Source organism: Arvicanthis niloticus, chromosome 12 (genome assembly GCF_011762505.2).
Source record: "Arvicanthis niloticus isolate mArvNil1 chromosome 12, mArvNil1.pat.X, whole genome shotgun sequence".
Lineage (NCBI taxonomy): Eukaryota > Metazoa > Chordata > Mammalia > Rodentia > Muridae > Arvicanthis > Arvicanthis niloticus.
In genome coordinates this window covers 1,552,408-1,568,540 of record NC_047669.1, presented here as the reverse complement: position 1 = coordinate 1,568,540, position 16,133 = coordinate 1,552,408, and the positions used below count along the sequence as shown (strand labels likewise).

The following is a 16,133-nucleotide window of genomic DNA, read 5'->3' as shown; positions in this document are numbered from 1 at the left end:
CTCACTGTGTAATTCAGGCTAGCCTTGAATTTGAAATCCTACTAGCTCAGCCTTTTGCTTCCAAACCAGCATGCTCAGCTGTAAGCTTACTTTTTTTTTTTATTTTCATCATCATCCTTATGTGTGTATGCATGTGTACGTCATCACCATGGTGTGTGCATGCGTATGTAGGGTGTACATGTGTGGAGATCAATTTTGTGAAGTCAGTTCTCTTCTTCCACCTTCATCAGAAGTCAGTCCATCAGACTTGCACGGCACTTACCCACACTGAGGTAGCTCCTTGGCCTGACTTCTGTTTTTCAGATGATTTAATTTGTTTTATAAGCCAGGATATGGTCTTTTGACGTGAATTTTCTCTCTAAACGTAAGAATGCATTTTCCTACTATTGCATAAAAATATCAGATGTCAGTTCAGTCCTGTTGATCAATGGAGCTGTCAGTGCATGGTGTACATGCAGCACCCCTCTTTCTTCTGCTGTATCTGTCACTCACAGTCAATGGGCGGAAGTGTCGGTTTGGGCTTATACTCGTGAATTTAATCTTCATACAAGGTTCATCTCTTTGTCTCATATATTTTCTTAAACTTTGTTTTATTTTTGGTCGCATTGACCTAGAACTCTCTATGTAGACTATTGTAGCCCTGAGAGCTGCCTGTGTCTGCTTCCCAAGTGCTGGGATTAAAGCACACTCCTGGCTCTTTGTGTATTTCGACGTACTGTTGGATGCATACACATTAATGAATTGACCTTATTGTTTTTACTTAATAATTATTTCTAATTCCAATAATTTTCAGTACTTTGAGGTTTTCCCTGTCTCAAACCATGCCAGCATTCTCTCACTAGTTTTAGCATTGTGGCTGCTTCGTTCTTCCACTGTGTGCTTAATCCACTGTGTTTTCATATGTAGTGGGAGTTTCTTTTATCTATGCTGATAATGTTTTCTTTTGATGTGTATAGTGAGATCATTCATATTAACAAGAATCACCGCTAGAGTTGACTGACAGCTTCTTAAATGTTTTGCTTCTGGATCCCTTTTATTTATTTTCTACTCTGTTTTAGGGGAGCTTTGTTCGTTTTGTTTTGTTCCATTTGCATTGTAACATTCAGTGCATTCTATTTTCTTTCAGTATTTTGATTTAAGACTTAAAATCATATGTGAACATGGTACTGCATGTCAAATTAAGCTGCATAGTGAAATTCATCATAAACATTAAAAATAAAGTAAAATCTTTTAGAAGTGAACTAGTGGGTGGTTGTCCTGGAGTTTTTGGTATATACTTAACAAAACCGAGGTCAGCTCTCAGGTGGCACTGCAGTCCTGTTTCCTGTGGGAATATTACTAGCCGAGCATGGTGGTTCGTTCTCATAGTGTGCACTTGAGAAGCAGACATTAAAATTGCCCTAATAGAGAGCAACCTGATCCACGTTAGCTAGTCAGGGCTATGGCGAGACTTGGTCCTGGAAAGCAGGCTTGTGAGCACACTCAGTTACATCACTGCTGTTTACTTTGCTTGTGAGCACAACCAATTACATCATTGCTTATGAGCATACCCAGTTACTTCACTACTGTTTCTTTAACCTGCTCATAAGGTGTAAGTATTGAATACATGCTGTTATTGTCATTTAAAAAAAAACTATTAAATCACAGTAGCTTATTTGTCAATTCAGGCTTTCACTAATGATATTTTTCCTACAGACATACATTTCTGAGATTTTCCTTCTACCTCTCTAGTAGCATTCACAGTGGGTTCCCTGTTTCCTGGGCAGCTCTGAAGCTGTCCTGGAGGCCTGAGCGTGGATAAGCCCAGTGTGTAAACGTGGCATGGCATAGGGTACTGCAGATCCTCTATACAAGAAAACAGAGTAACAAAGATTGGCTCTACCTGCCAGGAGGGATGCCCCCAGCAAAGACCCGCTCTCCAGGTGACCTGAGGGCATGTTCACAGACCACTGGATCCACACTGCTCTTTGTCATCGGTGCCCCCCTCAGGTTCTTCCTTGTCTTCTGTGCTACCTTCAAACACAAAGGTTCTCCTATATGACCTACTCTCAGTGTGGTTCGTTCATTCTTTCCTTCTTTCTTTCTTTTTTTTGTTTGTTTGTTTTTGGTTTTTTGTTTTTGGTTTTCTGAGACAGGGTTTCTCAGTATAGCCTTGGCTGTCCTGGAACTCACTCTGTAGACCAGGCTGGCCTTGAACTCAGAAATCCACCTGCCTCTGCTTCCCAAGCGCTGGGATTAAAAGCGTGTGCCACCACTGCCTGGCTGGTGTGGCTCTTTCTTCTCATCTACCTTTTGAAAGCCTTTTCTAAATGAATTAATAGCTAATATGTATCCTGAACCTGATACATATTAATGAATAGCTAATATGTATCCTGAGAGAATTCTGTGTACCAGACAGAGTAAATAAAGGCTTTGGGTAGTAAAACCATGAGTGAGTCCAGGAAATGAAGCAGGCTTTTCTTTCAGTGCTCATGTAAAATAATGCTTTGGATACCAATCAATCGGTGCTATACTTCCCAGCTGTCTGTCAAAACTGTCTTAAAATTATATGAGATTATTTCCAAGGTTTATAAACTCAGATGAAATACATTTCTTTAGCTCGTGCCTGATTCTCTAATTTAAAGGAAATTACTTAATCCCACATAACCATAAGGGCTGGTAACACCCTCAGATAGCCTAGAGTAAAAAGGAACTTTGATTAGTTGCAGCCTACTTTTTATTGACTAATTTACAAAAAGAAGGTTGGGATATATCCGAGTGCCTGCCTGGCATCCTCAAGACCCTGGGTTCAATGCTCAGTGCTATGGGGGCAGGAGACAGATGATAGAAAGAGACTTGGGCTGCAAAATGACCAGAATACAGGGCACCAGCTGGTGTTTAGGGACATTGCCTAGTCTCTCCCTCTGGACTTCTGTAGCCCCTGAGCTAAGGAGCTGTTGGCAGCTAATAACAACTAGGAGAGAAGAACCCAGTTTCTAAGGTACAGCCCCTGGTGAGTCACCCAGCCTCTAGTGAAGTCATGCACCCAGGGGCAATGTATAGCATATACTACATGGTGCAGGGATGACACACAGTTGATTGGGTCGGGAAGGACAGGTGGGTCTTTGAGGAGTGGAGCATGAACATGATAAAAGTGCATGGTACAAAGAAACCAATTTTTCATGTAACCAATAAGAAATGACAAAAAAAAGAGACATTGCTATTTTTCATCCATTTGACCCACTTTTGATTATATTTATAAAGACAGTGTTGTTAGTTGAAACACGTTCTTCAAAATCAAGACCTTCAAATTCGTTAGCATCACATGAATATATTTTAATAAACCATGCATTCTAGTTTTCACAGTTCTGCTGCACTGTGTTTATATCTTGTTTCCTAATGCTGGGGATAGGGAATACACCTGTGAAGTAAAATGCTTGCAGCATGCTAGGCTTGATCACCAGTACACAAACAACAAGCGGGAGATGGGGATGTGGAGAAGAGAGGAAAGGAGCTGGAAGGCTGAGAATCCTTCTATGCCTTTGGAAACTCAGTCACTTCTTACTTTTTCTTTTTCTTGAATTGACTGTAATTCAACAATGATGCCCAGAAGTAGACAAGTTTGTTCGGATGGCAGTAGCATATTCCACATCAGGGAAACCATCTTCATCTCCACTGTGTACTGTCTACCTTCCTTGTACCTTCAGCCTACAGACTGACTCATGCCCAGACCCCTGAGCCAGCTTCTGTGCTGTGCTCTGCAGAGGCTGTTCCAACTGCAGTGCAGACTTTATCCTCCGGTGCTTGTACTCAGTGTTCCTCTGTCTCGCCTGCTTCCCCGGGCTGAACTGATGATGTGAGAGGAGAGACTGTACCAGCTTTGTCTTATATATCTTATATCCCATACTTTCACACGTGCATGTTTATTGAGTGAATGGATCATAAATGTTTTGTCAAAAAAAGTGTGGTGTGTGTATATGTCTATGTATGTGACTGTAGGCAATTTTCTACCTGTGCCCAAGTACCCCAAAATAATGACTCTCAGACTAAATATTTCATGAAGAGTACCTAGGCCAAAAGCTTTTTGGCTTGTTCTCCAACTAGCTTATAACTTAATTACCCATCTATTTTGTTCTAATTGATTCGATTCGATTTGATTCTGCCACATAGTCACCTCTCCTCAGGTTCATTTGACTGTCTTGCTCAGAATTCAGGCAAATTCCCTATCTCTGCCCCTCCCCCAATACACAATTGCACATTCACCTTACTCTGTCCCAGAATTCCAATCACTCTTCAGATGTTCCACCTTCTAATCCTGGCTCAACTCATTGTCCACAGGCTTTTTATTGGCAGGTGATGCTTCCATACAGTATATAAGAGACTGTTTGGAGGGGTAGTGATATATACTCCATTGTTCGTGCACAAAGGCTACAGGAGGACATAGTGTGTCCTGTTCTATTATTATTCATCTTACTCACTTGAGACAGGGTGCTTACTGAACCTGCAGCCAAGAAGCACAGTGACTCTCCTGTCTCTTGTCTTTGCAGGTCATGCGCATCCACGCTTGCCTTTTTTATGAGTGCTAGAGATTTGCTCTCACGTGTTTGCACAATGAGCACTTTTACCCTCCAAGTCATCTCCCCAGCCCTATAGCTACATATGCTTGTCTGTTTATTTTCATTTTTGAGACAAGGTTTCTCTGTGTGGCCCTGGCTATCCTGGAACTCACCCTGTAGACCAGGATGTCTTTGAACTCAAAAACTCAAAGATCTGCCTGTTTCTGCCTCCCAAGTGCTGGGATTAAAGCTGTGTGCCAGCATACCCAACTATATATTCTTAATCACAATGACCAAGAAAACCAGAAAAATCATATTTAATAAAAGGAATTAACCAACAGTTATCTCTTACCCTTTCTATGAAAGAGTTAGTGCAAAGATAGGCAGTTTCAGAGGTGACGATGCTGGCTTGTCAGTGATGAGTCTGGTCTTTCTTCTTACTGGGCTTAGGTACTGTGGTTGATGTAGATGAAAGCACTGCTTTCTCATGGCCTGTGTGTGACCGGTGTGGCAATGGGAGATTGGAACAGAAGCCAGAAGATGGGTAAGGATGACTGAAACCCCTGAGGCCCAAAGGACACAGTAGTAACCCAGCCCCAGGGCTCTACAATCTTCTGCCAAGCACATGAGGGAACCCACTCTGCTGAGCTGCAACATAGAGGCTGTGATGCTGCTCTGTGGGTTTTCCTGATGGAGAACCCAATCATTGTAGCTCTTCCTGGCCTTAAAAATGTAGAACTGAGATTTGTCCTTAGTGCCTTCATTATTATTATAAGGGAAAAAAATGTGAAAAGGTAAGACAATCTGCATGGCATGTCCCAGGACTCTCCCAGACTTTCCCAGGGGACAGAGCAGCTACATGGTATGTTCTAGGAGTCCTGCAGACTTTCCCAGTGCACACTGAGCAGCTTTCAGTAGACACCCCTTTCTGCCCACCTATATTACCCTTCTGGGATAAGGTCAAGGCTAAATATCTTAGTTATAGCTTCTTTGTTGCTGTAATGAGACACAGTGATCAAAAACAAGTTGGAGAGGAAAGGGTTTATTTGGCTTATACATTATACTCCATCATTGGAGGAAGTCAGGACAGGAACTCAAGCAGGACAAAAATGTGGAGGCAAGAACTGATGCAGTAGCCATGGTTGGGTGCTGCTTACTGGCTTATCCCCCACGGTTTGCTCAGCTTGCCTTATAAAACCCAGAACCACCAGCCCAGGGACTTGGCCCTTTCTCATCAATCACTAATTAAGAAAATGCCTTACTGCCTACAGCTGGATCTTAGGAGGCATTTTTCCTCGATTGAGGCTCTAAACTTCCAAATGACTCAAGTTTGTGTCAAGTTGTCCTAAAACTCTCCAGCAGTGTTAGTCCATTGTTTCTCTGCAGTGACTGTCTGCTTCTCAGTGGACTTTGTCATATGACAGACCAAATGTGTCATCATTATTTGTTTGCTTCTTAGAATCAAAGAACAAGGACTGGAGAGCTGGCTCAGCAGTTAAGAGCACTGGCTGCTCTTCCAGAGAACCCACACGGCAGCTCACAGTTTCAAGGGATCCAATGCCCTTTTCTGGTTTCTTCAAGCACCAGGAGTTTACATGTTGAACAGAATACATACAGGCAAAACATCCATATACATAAAAATAAGTTTTTTAAAAGAAGCAAAGAGCAAATATCTTCCTGATAGCTAGGGTTATTGGCCTTGTGAGTACACAGGTTATTTCTGGACTATGTCAAAGAGGCGAGGGAATATGGGTGTGCGTGACAGCAATGTGGGAGTGAGGACACGGGGCTGATGAGCAAGCTTGACCTGCCAGCAGGGTGGGAAATTCACTCCCCTGACTTCCTTGAAGGTCTGGCCTTCACTTCCTGGAAGGCTACCTTCCCCCATATTCCTCATGAATAATGCCTCTTTGTGTACCCAAGGCCCCCTCAGCAGCTTCCAATGGCTAAGCCATCAGAACAGCCCCAGTTCCTGGCTGCTTTGACTGGTTCCAACAATCTAATTCTGACAGCAAAATTTCTCTCACTGAATGTTTAGAGAAATCCCTTTGTCGTAGAACTCTTCTGACACATATCTCCCTGGTTGCTAATTTTCCTATGTGCCTTCTCACAACAGAGGCTCCTTCTCCTGTGGGGACTGTTCCCAACTGGTCCTGTCACCTCTCCAAAAGAGGCACCTGCATGTCTTTCTGGAGTGTCCCACGAGACCTGAGAGTACTGTGAAGGTCAAGGTAGGAAAAGGAGCCTGGAGCTCGTGTTTGACGGCGTGTGTCTACTCTGTGGACAGCAAGGATAAGGCTGGAGCTGGGCTACTGGTGTGTTCTTTTGTTCATCTTGTGACAAAGTGTGTATGCCAGTTAGGAGATGTGGAAAGAGCTCCTCCGTCCTTGGGAGAAGTGGGAGTCACCTATCCCAGTTTGTCTATACAGTGTCCTGCTTAACTTAAGAGTCCACAACTTGTTCTACAGAAGTGGCAGACAGCTTAGATTCAGTGTTCGTCTTCATATAGGAATACCTTAGGTGAGTACTTGTCACTTGGTAGAACATCACTGAGCCCTTCTTCTCTGTTCCGCAGCTGTTGGAGAGCAGTATTTCTTTACTTCTGACATCTGCTGCCTCTGAGGATGGGGTGAGTACAGAGGGGCCCAGCCTGAGTATGACCTTTACTGTTGAATCTGTGTGAAGTTGTCCCTGAGGGAAGACCCCTTTGCTGTATATGTTCATTTACAACAGACCCTATGGGAACACCACAATTCACTTACGTGTTAAAACATACCCACCTTGCCACTGCCACTCACCCATGTCCAGCACCAGGGGCAGAGATGGTCCTCTCTGGAAGTGAGAGGTGCGAAAGCCTCCTTCTTTTATGTCATACAGCCTGGAGACCAGAGTCCTTCTTCATGGCTTCCCAGTCACAAAACAGAATTGCTTTTTTATTATATTTATTTATTTGTGTATTTATTAATGATTGTGTGTGTACGTGTGTGTCAGTGTGTACATGCCACAGTACACAAGTAGATGTTTGAGGACAACTTGTAGGAATCAGGTCTCTCTTGCCCTGTGGTTCTCAGAGGTTGATTGAACGCAGGTCCTCAAGCCTTTACCTGCCGAGCCATTTTGCTGGCCCTGTGGTACACTTTTTAGTTTTACTGATGGGTCTGGATTCTGAATGCCTGGATTATTATTGCTGTTATGTCTCAGAGCTTTAGTGTTGCCTGCCTTGAGAATTACTATAGCAAGACTTAGTAAACTGTGGCATGTGTCTCCAAGAAAAGAATTCTGAAAGTTGGTCCTCAGAGCAGGACTTCTGTCCTTTGAAATGGCACTTGTCTTGTAAAAGCCACTTAAGGACACTGCAGGGGCCTAGAGATGTCACTCAGTTGGTGGAGCGCCTGACTAACATGCACCTGGCCTCAGACCAGAAATTCAAGATCACTCTTAACTACATGCAGGCTTGAAGCCAGCACTTGGCTACATGAGACCCTGTCTATAAATAAATGCACTGTAGATAACTCAAGGAATTGATAACCCAGAACTAAGGCTAAGGCTTTCAGAGTTTGGATGAAACTGGAAACTTCATAAGTAAGCTCTGTGAGGGTTATTGGTCTGAGCTGTGGTTCCCAGCCCTGACTTCACTTTTGTCCCCCTGGTATAAAGCACACCAGCTTTAAAGCTCTTTGGTGGCCTTGACCTCTGACCTGGAACTTTGACCTGAGCTGTGGCTGACACTATCACTGTTTCTGAATAAAAGAGTCATGCTTTGACACCTAGAGGACACAGAAGCTGATATTTTCTTATTATGTAAAAGTTTTTAAGTCACCGTGGCCTACAAATCAAGCCCATTGCATTGTTGACATGGGGCCCTCACTGTCTCAGTCTCCATGAGGGACTCAGCAGAAAGGCATCCCAACAAGGTAGCTTTTATTTCTGCAGAAAGGAACAGTTTAGTTGGTAGTCAGTCCAGATGGAAGAGCCTGAGACAAGGACTTGAAGAACCAACTTAGTGTTTAAAGGCAGGTAGCGGGCAGTGTATGCTGGCTGATAGAAGATGAGAGAATGGGTGACACTGGACCAGGAGAACACCAAAACTGGGGAGCAGAGCTTTCCAGTGTGACGTAGGTGCTCAGGTGGATCGGGGTTTTCTAAGAACACGTACTCTGTGGAGACAGGTGGGGAAAAGCATAGAAAGCCCTGCTTGGATGAATAACAGAATGAACCCGACTACCCCACGTAAGCAAACTTAAGACTCGCAACCGTGATCCATGTGCATAAAGGCTGGTGTCTGCCCTCTGACTCAGTGGCCACCACAGCACTGATGGGGCCTCTGTAAGATCCTGTCTCTGTAAGGACCCAGACAGGAGGGACACTGGCAGCAATCCTCCCTCCTTTCATTGCTGCTGGCTAAGGTGTCAATATTTTAAATTCACCATGTCAATTTTCCCAAAGTTCATATGATCTATGAGTATAAAACATAAGTTTAATGTCTACTCATGGGTGATAGAGCTAACCTAACATTTTACATAGAAAGGATTGTTCACTGACCTTTATGAAATCCAAATTACATACTTTTGAGCTGGGCATGGTGTTTCACACCTGTAACCCCAGCGCCTGAGAGGTAAGGCAGGAGAATCAGGAATTCAAGGTTGTCCTCAGCTATATAGCTCAGGTCACCCTGAGCTACATCCCATGGAACCTTGGCTCAAAAGAAAACAAAAACTTCATACTTTTACCAGACAAGAACATGGGGTCATTGCTTTCACACTTACAGAAGCATTGATTAAGGAAAATAGTAAGGGGCACTGAAGGAGGTCTGAGCTGCCAACTGATGGTGACCTGATCCTGGCACTCTGTCCAGATCTCACTGTCCAGCAGACTGAGCTTGCCATCCACACAGAACCTGCAGAGAAGCACCTGTGGAGTATCCAGTCTTCCTCTCTGGACCAGCAGTTCTCATTTTTCCTATCAGGCTATTGAACCACACTGTCATTAGACCTTGTTCATTTGCAAAGTATTAAGTAAGCTACATTGGGAAATTGACAAAGCACCCAGCATGCTCCACACAGACATTCTCCATACAGTTCCATCTGTGGGAAATTGACAAAGCACCCAGCATGCTCCACACAGACATTCTCCATACAGTTCCATCTGGGCTTCACTGGGACGGCTCATCTCTGCTCCACTGGGCATCAGCTGCTACCCTCAAAGCAGGGCTGTAGCCACAGAAGCCTCCCCACCCAGGGTTGTTGGCCCAACTTCCTCACAGGTACTGACTGGGCTGGCCACCTTTCCTAACTGAGCTTAGGACATCTCTGTAGCCCTTTCACTGCACTATGTGCCAAACCTAATTTTGAAAACATAATCAGTACGTATGAGCAGATCTGGGATCAAACTATGGGCACGGGTAGAATGACCTTAGGACCCAAAGCTGTGTTAGCTACATTCTCTGCCCTCTCCACCTCTCTGTCTCCTTGGCCATAGATGGCCTGAGTTCGTTGTCAGCTGCCTTGTCCAAAGAACAGGCTGCAGTGCCCATCACACTCCTCTACACTGGCCATCACCTTCTGCAGTCTCCTCCTTAAGTTTGCACTTTTATTTTTAGCCCTTCCCTCAGTGAAAATACTCTGCAGTTAGATCCATAAAAGCCCAGCCAGGGCACAGCCTCACCAGGGACAGACCCTGCTGCCCAGTACCTGTGTCTCTCTGTCTGGAGATGAAATCTTCCCAAGATGAACTATGTGGATAAAAACTCCAGTCACATTACCACAGCACAAAAAGAAATGTTTACCCCGATGTAACTCAAGAAGAAATGGAATTCAATTGAAGAGGGAAGTTTGGGGCAAGCACCAGGAAATCCTTTGGCCAGAAGTGTTGCTAGATTGAGGAAGTGTCCCCAAAGGAAGTAGGAGACATATGAAAGCCAAAAGCCCAGCCCCCATGGAAGAAGGGCACTTCCTCTGTATATTGTCTTCCAGATCCTGGTCTAGGACAGTTTATCCTGGTAGCCACTAAAAACAGCAAGACTCAATTGTCATCGTTTTGCTATAGTAAAGGGGATTTTTATCATCCACACCCACTTACCCACCCCCCAAAAGCCTTCTCTATTGAAAGGAAGGTTGCAGCTTAGGAAAGGGTGGGCTTTTGTCCTGGCTGCATTGTTGCTGGGAATCCAGCACTGTTTTCTTTAACCAGAATGCTTCTATCACTGCAGAGTTATGAAGTGGAGAACGTCCTTGGGAAGGAGATGGGACCTTTACTCTGCTTTGTCCAGTCCATCAGTACACAGCAGGCCAGCTGCGTCACTCTGGAAGAGATTGAGCTTCTGAGTACAGCTGGAGCCACTGCTGCTCAGCCTCCCCCCTGACATCTGTGCACTTGGCAGCGAGGCCAAGGGCTTGATCTGGGGAACCGTGTTAACTCTATAGTATTTTGTGGTTTTAAATTAAGTGGGTTTCTTTTCTTTCCTCTTTTATTTTTCTGGTAAAGAGGTTAATAGTTTTGTATATTAAAAATCAAAATACCTCTATTACATCTCTTTTTTTACCTTACCTTCCTACAAGTTTGAGGACATGTTTCTTTGTTTCTCATGTCTTCTGTGTCTTCATTTTGCACTACTTAGGCACTATTATTGACTCATTAGGAAATGTGCATTGTTGTAACTAAGTATTTACAACTTACCAATACTGTATATATTTTTTCTTTGCAGTATTTAATATTCTCTGTAAAGCTTCAACCAATATCTCATATTGAAATATTACTGTTCTGTTACAATAAATAAATGTCCAACCTAAACACTTTGTGGTTTTAGTGTTGTGGGACCTGCCAGAGATGGCACTGTCACCCATTTAATGTAGATGAGGTGGGTGTGATGAGAGCTGTATAAAACAGAAATTTCTGTACCTTACTCTACCTACCACACACCTACCAGAGACCCTGAAGAACTACAGAGGGCAAAGATCACAGACTAACAGCAATCCACAAGCCTGTGCTTTGGACAGGAATTGAATTACAAATAAAGCTACATACTTGGCCCCTAGAGGTTTTGTGTTTTCTTCTGTACTGCAACAGGCCATGCAGACCAGAACATCCAGTATTCTTAGGACAAAGGCACATAGCTTGGGGGGGGGGGGGAGGAGAAGATTAAGTCCACAAGCATTACAATTACTGGAGTTTGGGGCTGCCCTCTATATACTATGATATTAATTTGTCCTGGTGCACATTTTGAAATCTACACGTTGTCCCTAGATTGAGGAAAGTAAAAGCAAAGAGGAATCAAGTTTCAGGCTCTCAGCTCTCTTCCACCCTCTCACCCTTCAGCAACCACCTAACAGTTAGGCCAGCTGTTCTCTGCCTCAGGTCAGCATACTCTGGGATCACACCTTCCGCCTAACATGGAGTAGTTATGCTTTCCCATGTTCCTTCCACAGATAATATAGAACATGAGAAACTCCTCCATCTCCTTACCCCTTGTGGGCAACACACCTGGTCCTGTGGCTCCCAGGTGCTTGCTTTTCCCTGGTGAGGTCCCGATTTATTGTGTGCAGGAGAGACTGAATATAGGAAGCTGCAGCGATTTAAATGCTTCTTTATTCTTAAAAATACTGTAAAAATGAATATAAAGAGCATGCGCAGATAAGCTCTTCCTCTTATCTACAAAAGTCTGTCGGAAAAGTCTTTTCTACAAATGTACCTTAGCTGCAATGGTAATAAGACGTAGAAAACGCTACCATTATAAAAAAATAATAATAATTTAAGGGGGAAAGATTCATATAGCTTCTCTCGCAGTCCAGTGCCCAAGCTGCAGCTTCCAGTAGCGCGCACGTCCCAAAGAAACTGTAGCGATTTGGGCGTCGTCTGCTTCCCGCCGTCGGGGTCTGAGGTATCGGTCGTTCAGAGTCTCTAAGGCCCACACCGCGCGTTACCGGCAGTCGGTACCGGAGGGCGGCAGGAAAGGCGGGCTGGGCAGCTCTTTGAAGAACTGCCGGAGGCCGGCCAGGTCCCGCGTGAGCTGCTCCACGCGCTGATGCAGCTTCTCATTCTCGGCCGACAACTCCACTAGCTTCTGCTGCATCTCCTGGTTGCGGCGCTTGGCCTTGTCGCGGCTCTTTCGCACAGCGATGTTGTTGCGCTCGCGCCGCTGCCGGTACTCCGGGCTGCCGCGGTCCGGACCCCTCTTGCCCGCGCCCTTCTCTCGGACAGGGCGGGGCGGGAGGCTCGGCCCCGGGCTGCCTCGAGGAGGCTCGGGCGAAGTGGGTGGTGTGGGCTGAGCCGCGGCCGCCAAGCTCACCACTGTCTGCGCGCACATCGCCACTTGCGCCGGCAGCAGGGAGCCCGGCGCGTCGCCGTCGCCCCAGTCGGGCTCGCGCTTGAGCGGGCCCCTGGCGACTGACCCCACCCCCGGGGGTCGCGTAGGGCCGCCCTGCAGCAGCTCCAGGCCGCCCGCGCCGGCCGTTTTGTGGTTGCTGTTGAAGAGGTCGGCGAAGAGCTCGTCGTGGCACAGCTCCAGGGTGGGCACGGCGGCCATGGAGTCAATGTAGGCGCTGAAGTCGATGGCGCTCTCGTCGTCGTACATGGCAGGGGTCGTGGAGCCCGGCTCCCCCAGATCCCCTGGCTCGGGCCCTCGGCCGGGCTTGCCCACCCTGCCTGGCTCGTAGAAGGCAGCGGGCTCTGTGGGCCAGGGTGCGCCGCGCGCCGGGCTATCCAGGCTGAAAAGCGCGGCGCTCATGGCGGCGTCGGCTGGGCCTGGCGTCCAAGTTGGGCTGTCACTTCTCCAGCCGGACCGCCGCCTTTTCTAGCCCCAGCTGACGCGCATGCCCCGCCCCGACCCCAGCGGGTCGGGGGCCCGAGCAGGGAGGGACCGGGGTGCTGCTGGGAACGACCCGCCCTCTGCCCGCACTCCTGGCCTTCCCTCCTTCCTGTTTGTGCGGTTTGGACCTACTTAGCCGTCCGAGGCTGAAGCGAAACGAAAATCTGGATTTGGCCCCGACACGCGCAAAGCGGACGCCTTCAGCCATCGCAGAAGCGCACGGGGAGCAGGGCTCCGCAGCCCGAGCCCCTGGCTTCTGTCCTGGCGCCTCCGCCGCTGGGCCAGAAGGACTGAGCGGTGGTTCGCGGGCCCGGCCTCAGCCTCCGCCTGTCCAGAGTGAGCGCAGCCAGGTAGAGTCTCCCGAAATTGGAACTCGCTTCAGCCACACTTCTCGGGGTGCAGAGGCCCAGTTGCCATCGAGGTTAGGTTCAGCAACACAGCCTGATGGACGAACAGATCGACCGACGGCCACCCTAACCACGGTGCGTTTATCCGCACCTGACAGCGGTCTTGGGTGCTCCGGCATTTCTTCCCGGTTATTAAAGCTGTGCCACCTGGTGGTAGTACATCATCTTGCTGTTTCTCTTCCTTGCTAATTGTACCCCAAAAAAGTAATTGTGGCTTCCTGAGAGAAAGCTAAGCTTTACATCAGTACTCATAAGGAGCTGTTAAGTCGCCACCTCTTCAAAATTCATGAAAAGATGAAGAGAAATTTCAACCCCAGCTACTCAGACCTGAGACTGGATGGGTAGTTAAACCCCACGAGTTCAAGTACCTGACGGCCTGTTTCAAACAAGCAAAAGTCAAGAAAATCACCTGTTCACATTCAGACTTGTTCCACAGTAGAATGTCTCCAGATCCGATTCCCCAGTCTCATCCTCAGCTCGGTAGTAGAACACATGCTGCTGTCTCCTTTGCCTCTGTGACCTCATCCCCAATGGATCACAAAGATATTCTCCTCCAAATTTTCCTCAACTTATCCCATTATCCCTGTTTCCAACACCAGCAAGCATTCCCTCTAAACACAGACGGTGAACAGGCCCGGGAATCACGTAAGCTAACAGAAGACTTTCACCATTTCCTCCTCTTCTCCAAACGCAGTGCCCTAGCTCCATCCCTAGCTCTGTAACAGAACACCTGGGGCAGCCTTTCCTCCCCCACTACCCATACCTCCTGCGGACCCCACAGACCTCCTCCCCTTCTTTACCTCCCTCCCTCCACACAATGCTTTATCTCAGCGCCCAACTCTCCATGCTAACTCAGGCACTTCTGCCACGGAAGCAGGTAAACTGACTATAGAGCTTCACCTCTCCTGATCCAATCCCCCAGCTTCATATCTGGCTCTCCAGCAGAGCTTCTGAGTGATCTTTCACTCTCAGCCCCCATGTTCAAGGAAACATTGGCAAAACACTCTGCCTTCCTCCCTCCTGTGGACCCCCTCAAGCCCCAACCCATCCCCATCCCTAAGTGTCAGCTCCCAATACCCATTGACATACTTTACCTGGAACCACCAGTGGCCATATCTCTTGGATCCACAGAAAAATCTACAGACAACACACTTAAAAAACAAAACAAAACAACACCCTCTGAGGAAAAACAAAACCAAATCTCATCACCTAGAACTGTAAGCTTCCTAATGCCAGAGGCATAGATGCCAGCATGAAAATGTCTCGATTAGAGCACAGCAAACCTAATACAGTGGGTGCTGAATATCCCAGCATTCACAAGGAGCAAAAGAAAAAGACCTTTAAAAACAGCCTTTGTGGATATGGTAGAGCTCCTTAGGAAAAAAAAATGAATAGCCTTTTGGTCTGAGACAGTGCCCTGAGCAGACCTTGGGCGCTAGCTAGAAACCCAGTCCCATGACTCCCAGATGCTCTGACACACCCAGGATCACAGGATCTCAAGAGCTTGGTCACACCAGAATTTCAGGATCCCAGAGGCAGCTTGACTCCCAGGAGCTCTGACACACTCAGGATCTGAGTATCACAGAATCACAGCATCACAGAGACAGATGGACTCTGAGGAGTTCTGACACAACCAGGATCACAAGAGGGACAGGCTTCAGTCAAACAACAAGGGCAAATAGCACTAGAGATAACCAGATGGCGAAAGGCAAGCACAAGAACATAAACAACAGAAACCAAGGTAACTTGGCATCATCAGAACCCAGTTCTCCCACCATAGCAAGTCCTAGATACCCCATGACACCGAAAAAGCAAGATTCTGATTTTAAATCACTTCTTATGATAATGATAGAGGACTTTAAGAAGGACATAAATAACGCCCTTAAAGAGATACAGGGCAACATGGGTAAACAGGTAAACAACCTACAAGAGGAAACACAAAAATCCCTTAAGAGATTACAGAAAAACACAACCAAGCAGGTGAAGGGATGGAACAAAACCATCCAAGCATCTAAAAATGGAAATAGAAACAATAAAGAAATCACAAAGGGAGACTACCCTAGAGATAGAAAACCTAGGAAAGAGATCAGGAGTCATAGACACAAGCATCACCCAACAGAATATAAGAGATAGAAGAGAAAATCTCAGGTGCGGAAGATATCATAGAAAACATTGGCACGACTGTCAACGAAAATGCAGAAAGCTCCTAACCCAAAGCATCTAAGAAATCCAGGACACAATGAGAAGACCAAACCTAAGGGTAATAGGTATAGAAAAGAGCAAAGATTCCCAACTTAAAGGGCCAGAAAATATCCTCAACAAAATTATAGAAGAAAACTTCCCTAACCTAAAGAAAGAGATGCCTATGAACATACAAGAAGCCTACAG

The 16,133-nt window shown here is 46.3% G+C and overlaps 2 protein-coding genes across 7 annotated transcripts in view; one reads left to right on the top strand and one right to left on the bottom strand.

Annotated features, from left to right (window-relative positions):
- Positions 1 to 11,568, top strand: part of Spidr (scaffold protein involved in DNA repair) — a 234,456-nt gene extending 222,888 nt beyond the window's left edge. For all 6 annotated transcript variants that reach the window (XM_076942502.1, XM_034515175.2, XM_034515176.2 and 3 more), the window contains 4 exons: positions 4,986 to 5,079; positions 6,652 to 6,766; positions 7,111 to 7,164; positions 10,744 to 11,568. In XM_076942502.1, coding sequence (XP_076798617.1) covers positions 4,986 to 5,079; positions 6,652 to 6,766; positions 7,111 to 7,164; positions 10,744 to 10,896 — 416 coding nt within the window. In that variant the 3' untranslated portion in view covers positions 10,897 to 11,568. The remainder of the gene's footprint in view (positions 1 to 4,985; positions 5,080 to 6,651; positions 6,767 to 7,110; positions 7,165 to 10,743) is intronic.
- Positions 11,569 to 12,101: 533 nt separating this feature from the next.
- Cebpd (CCAAT enhancer binding protein delta) lies at positions 12,102 to 13,784 on the bottom strand. Its single transcript, XM_034515179.2, has one exon. The coding sequence runs from the start codon at positions 13,255 to 13,257 to the stop codon at positions 12,451 to 12,453; it is 807 nt and encodes a 268-aa protein (XP_034371070.1). The 5' UTR covers positions 13,258 to 13,784; the 3' UTR covers positions 12,102 to 12,450.
- Between the last annotated feature and the right edge of the window lie 2,349 nt (positions 13,785 to 16,133).

Bases quoted from the DNA above. Each gene is read 5' to 3' on its own strand.
- Cebpd (XM_034515179.2), bottom strand. From the start codon at position 13,257: ATGAGCGCCGCGCTTTTCAGCCTGGATAGCCCGGCGCGCGGCGCACCC.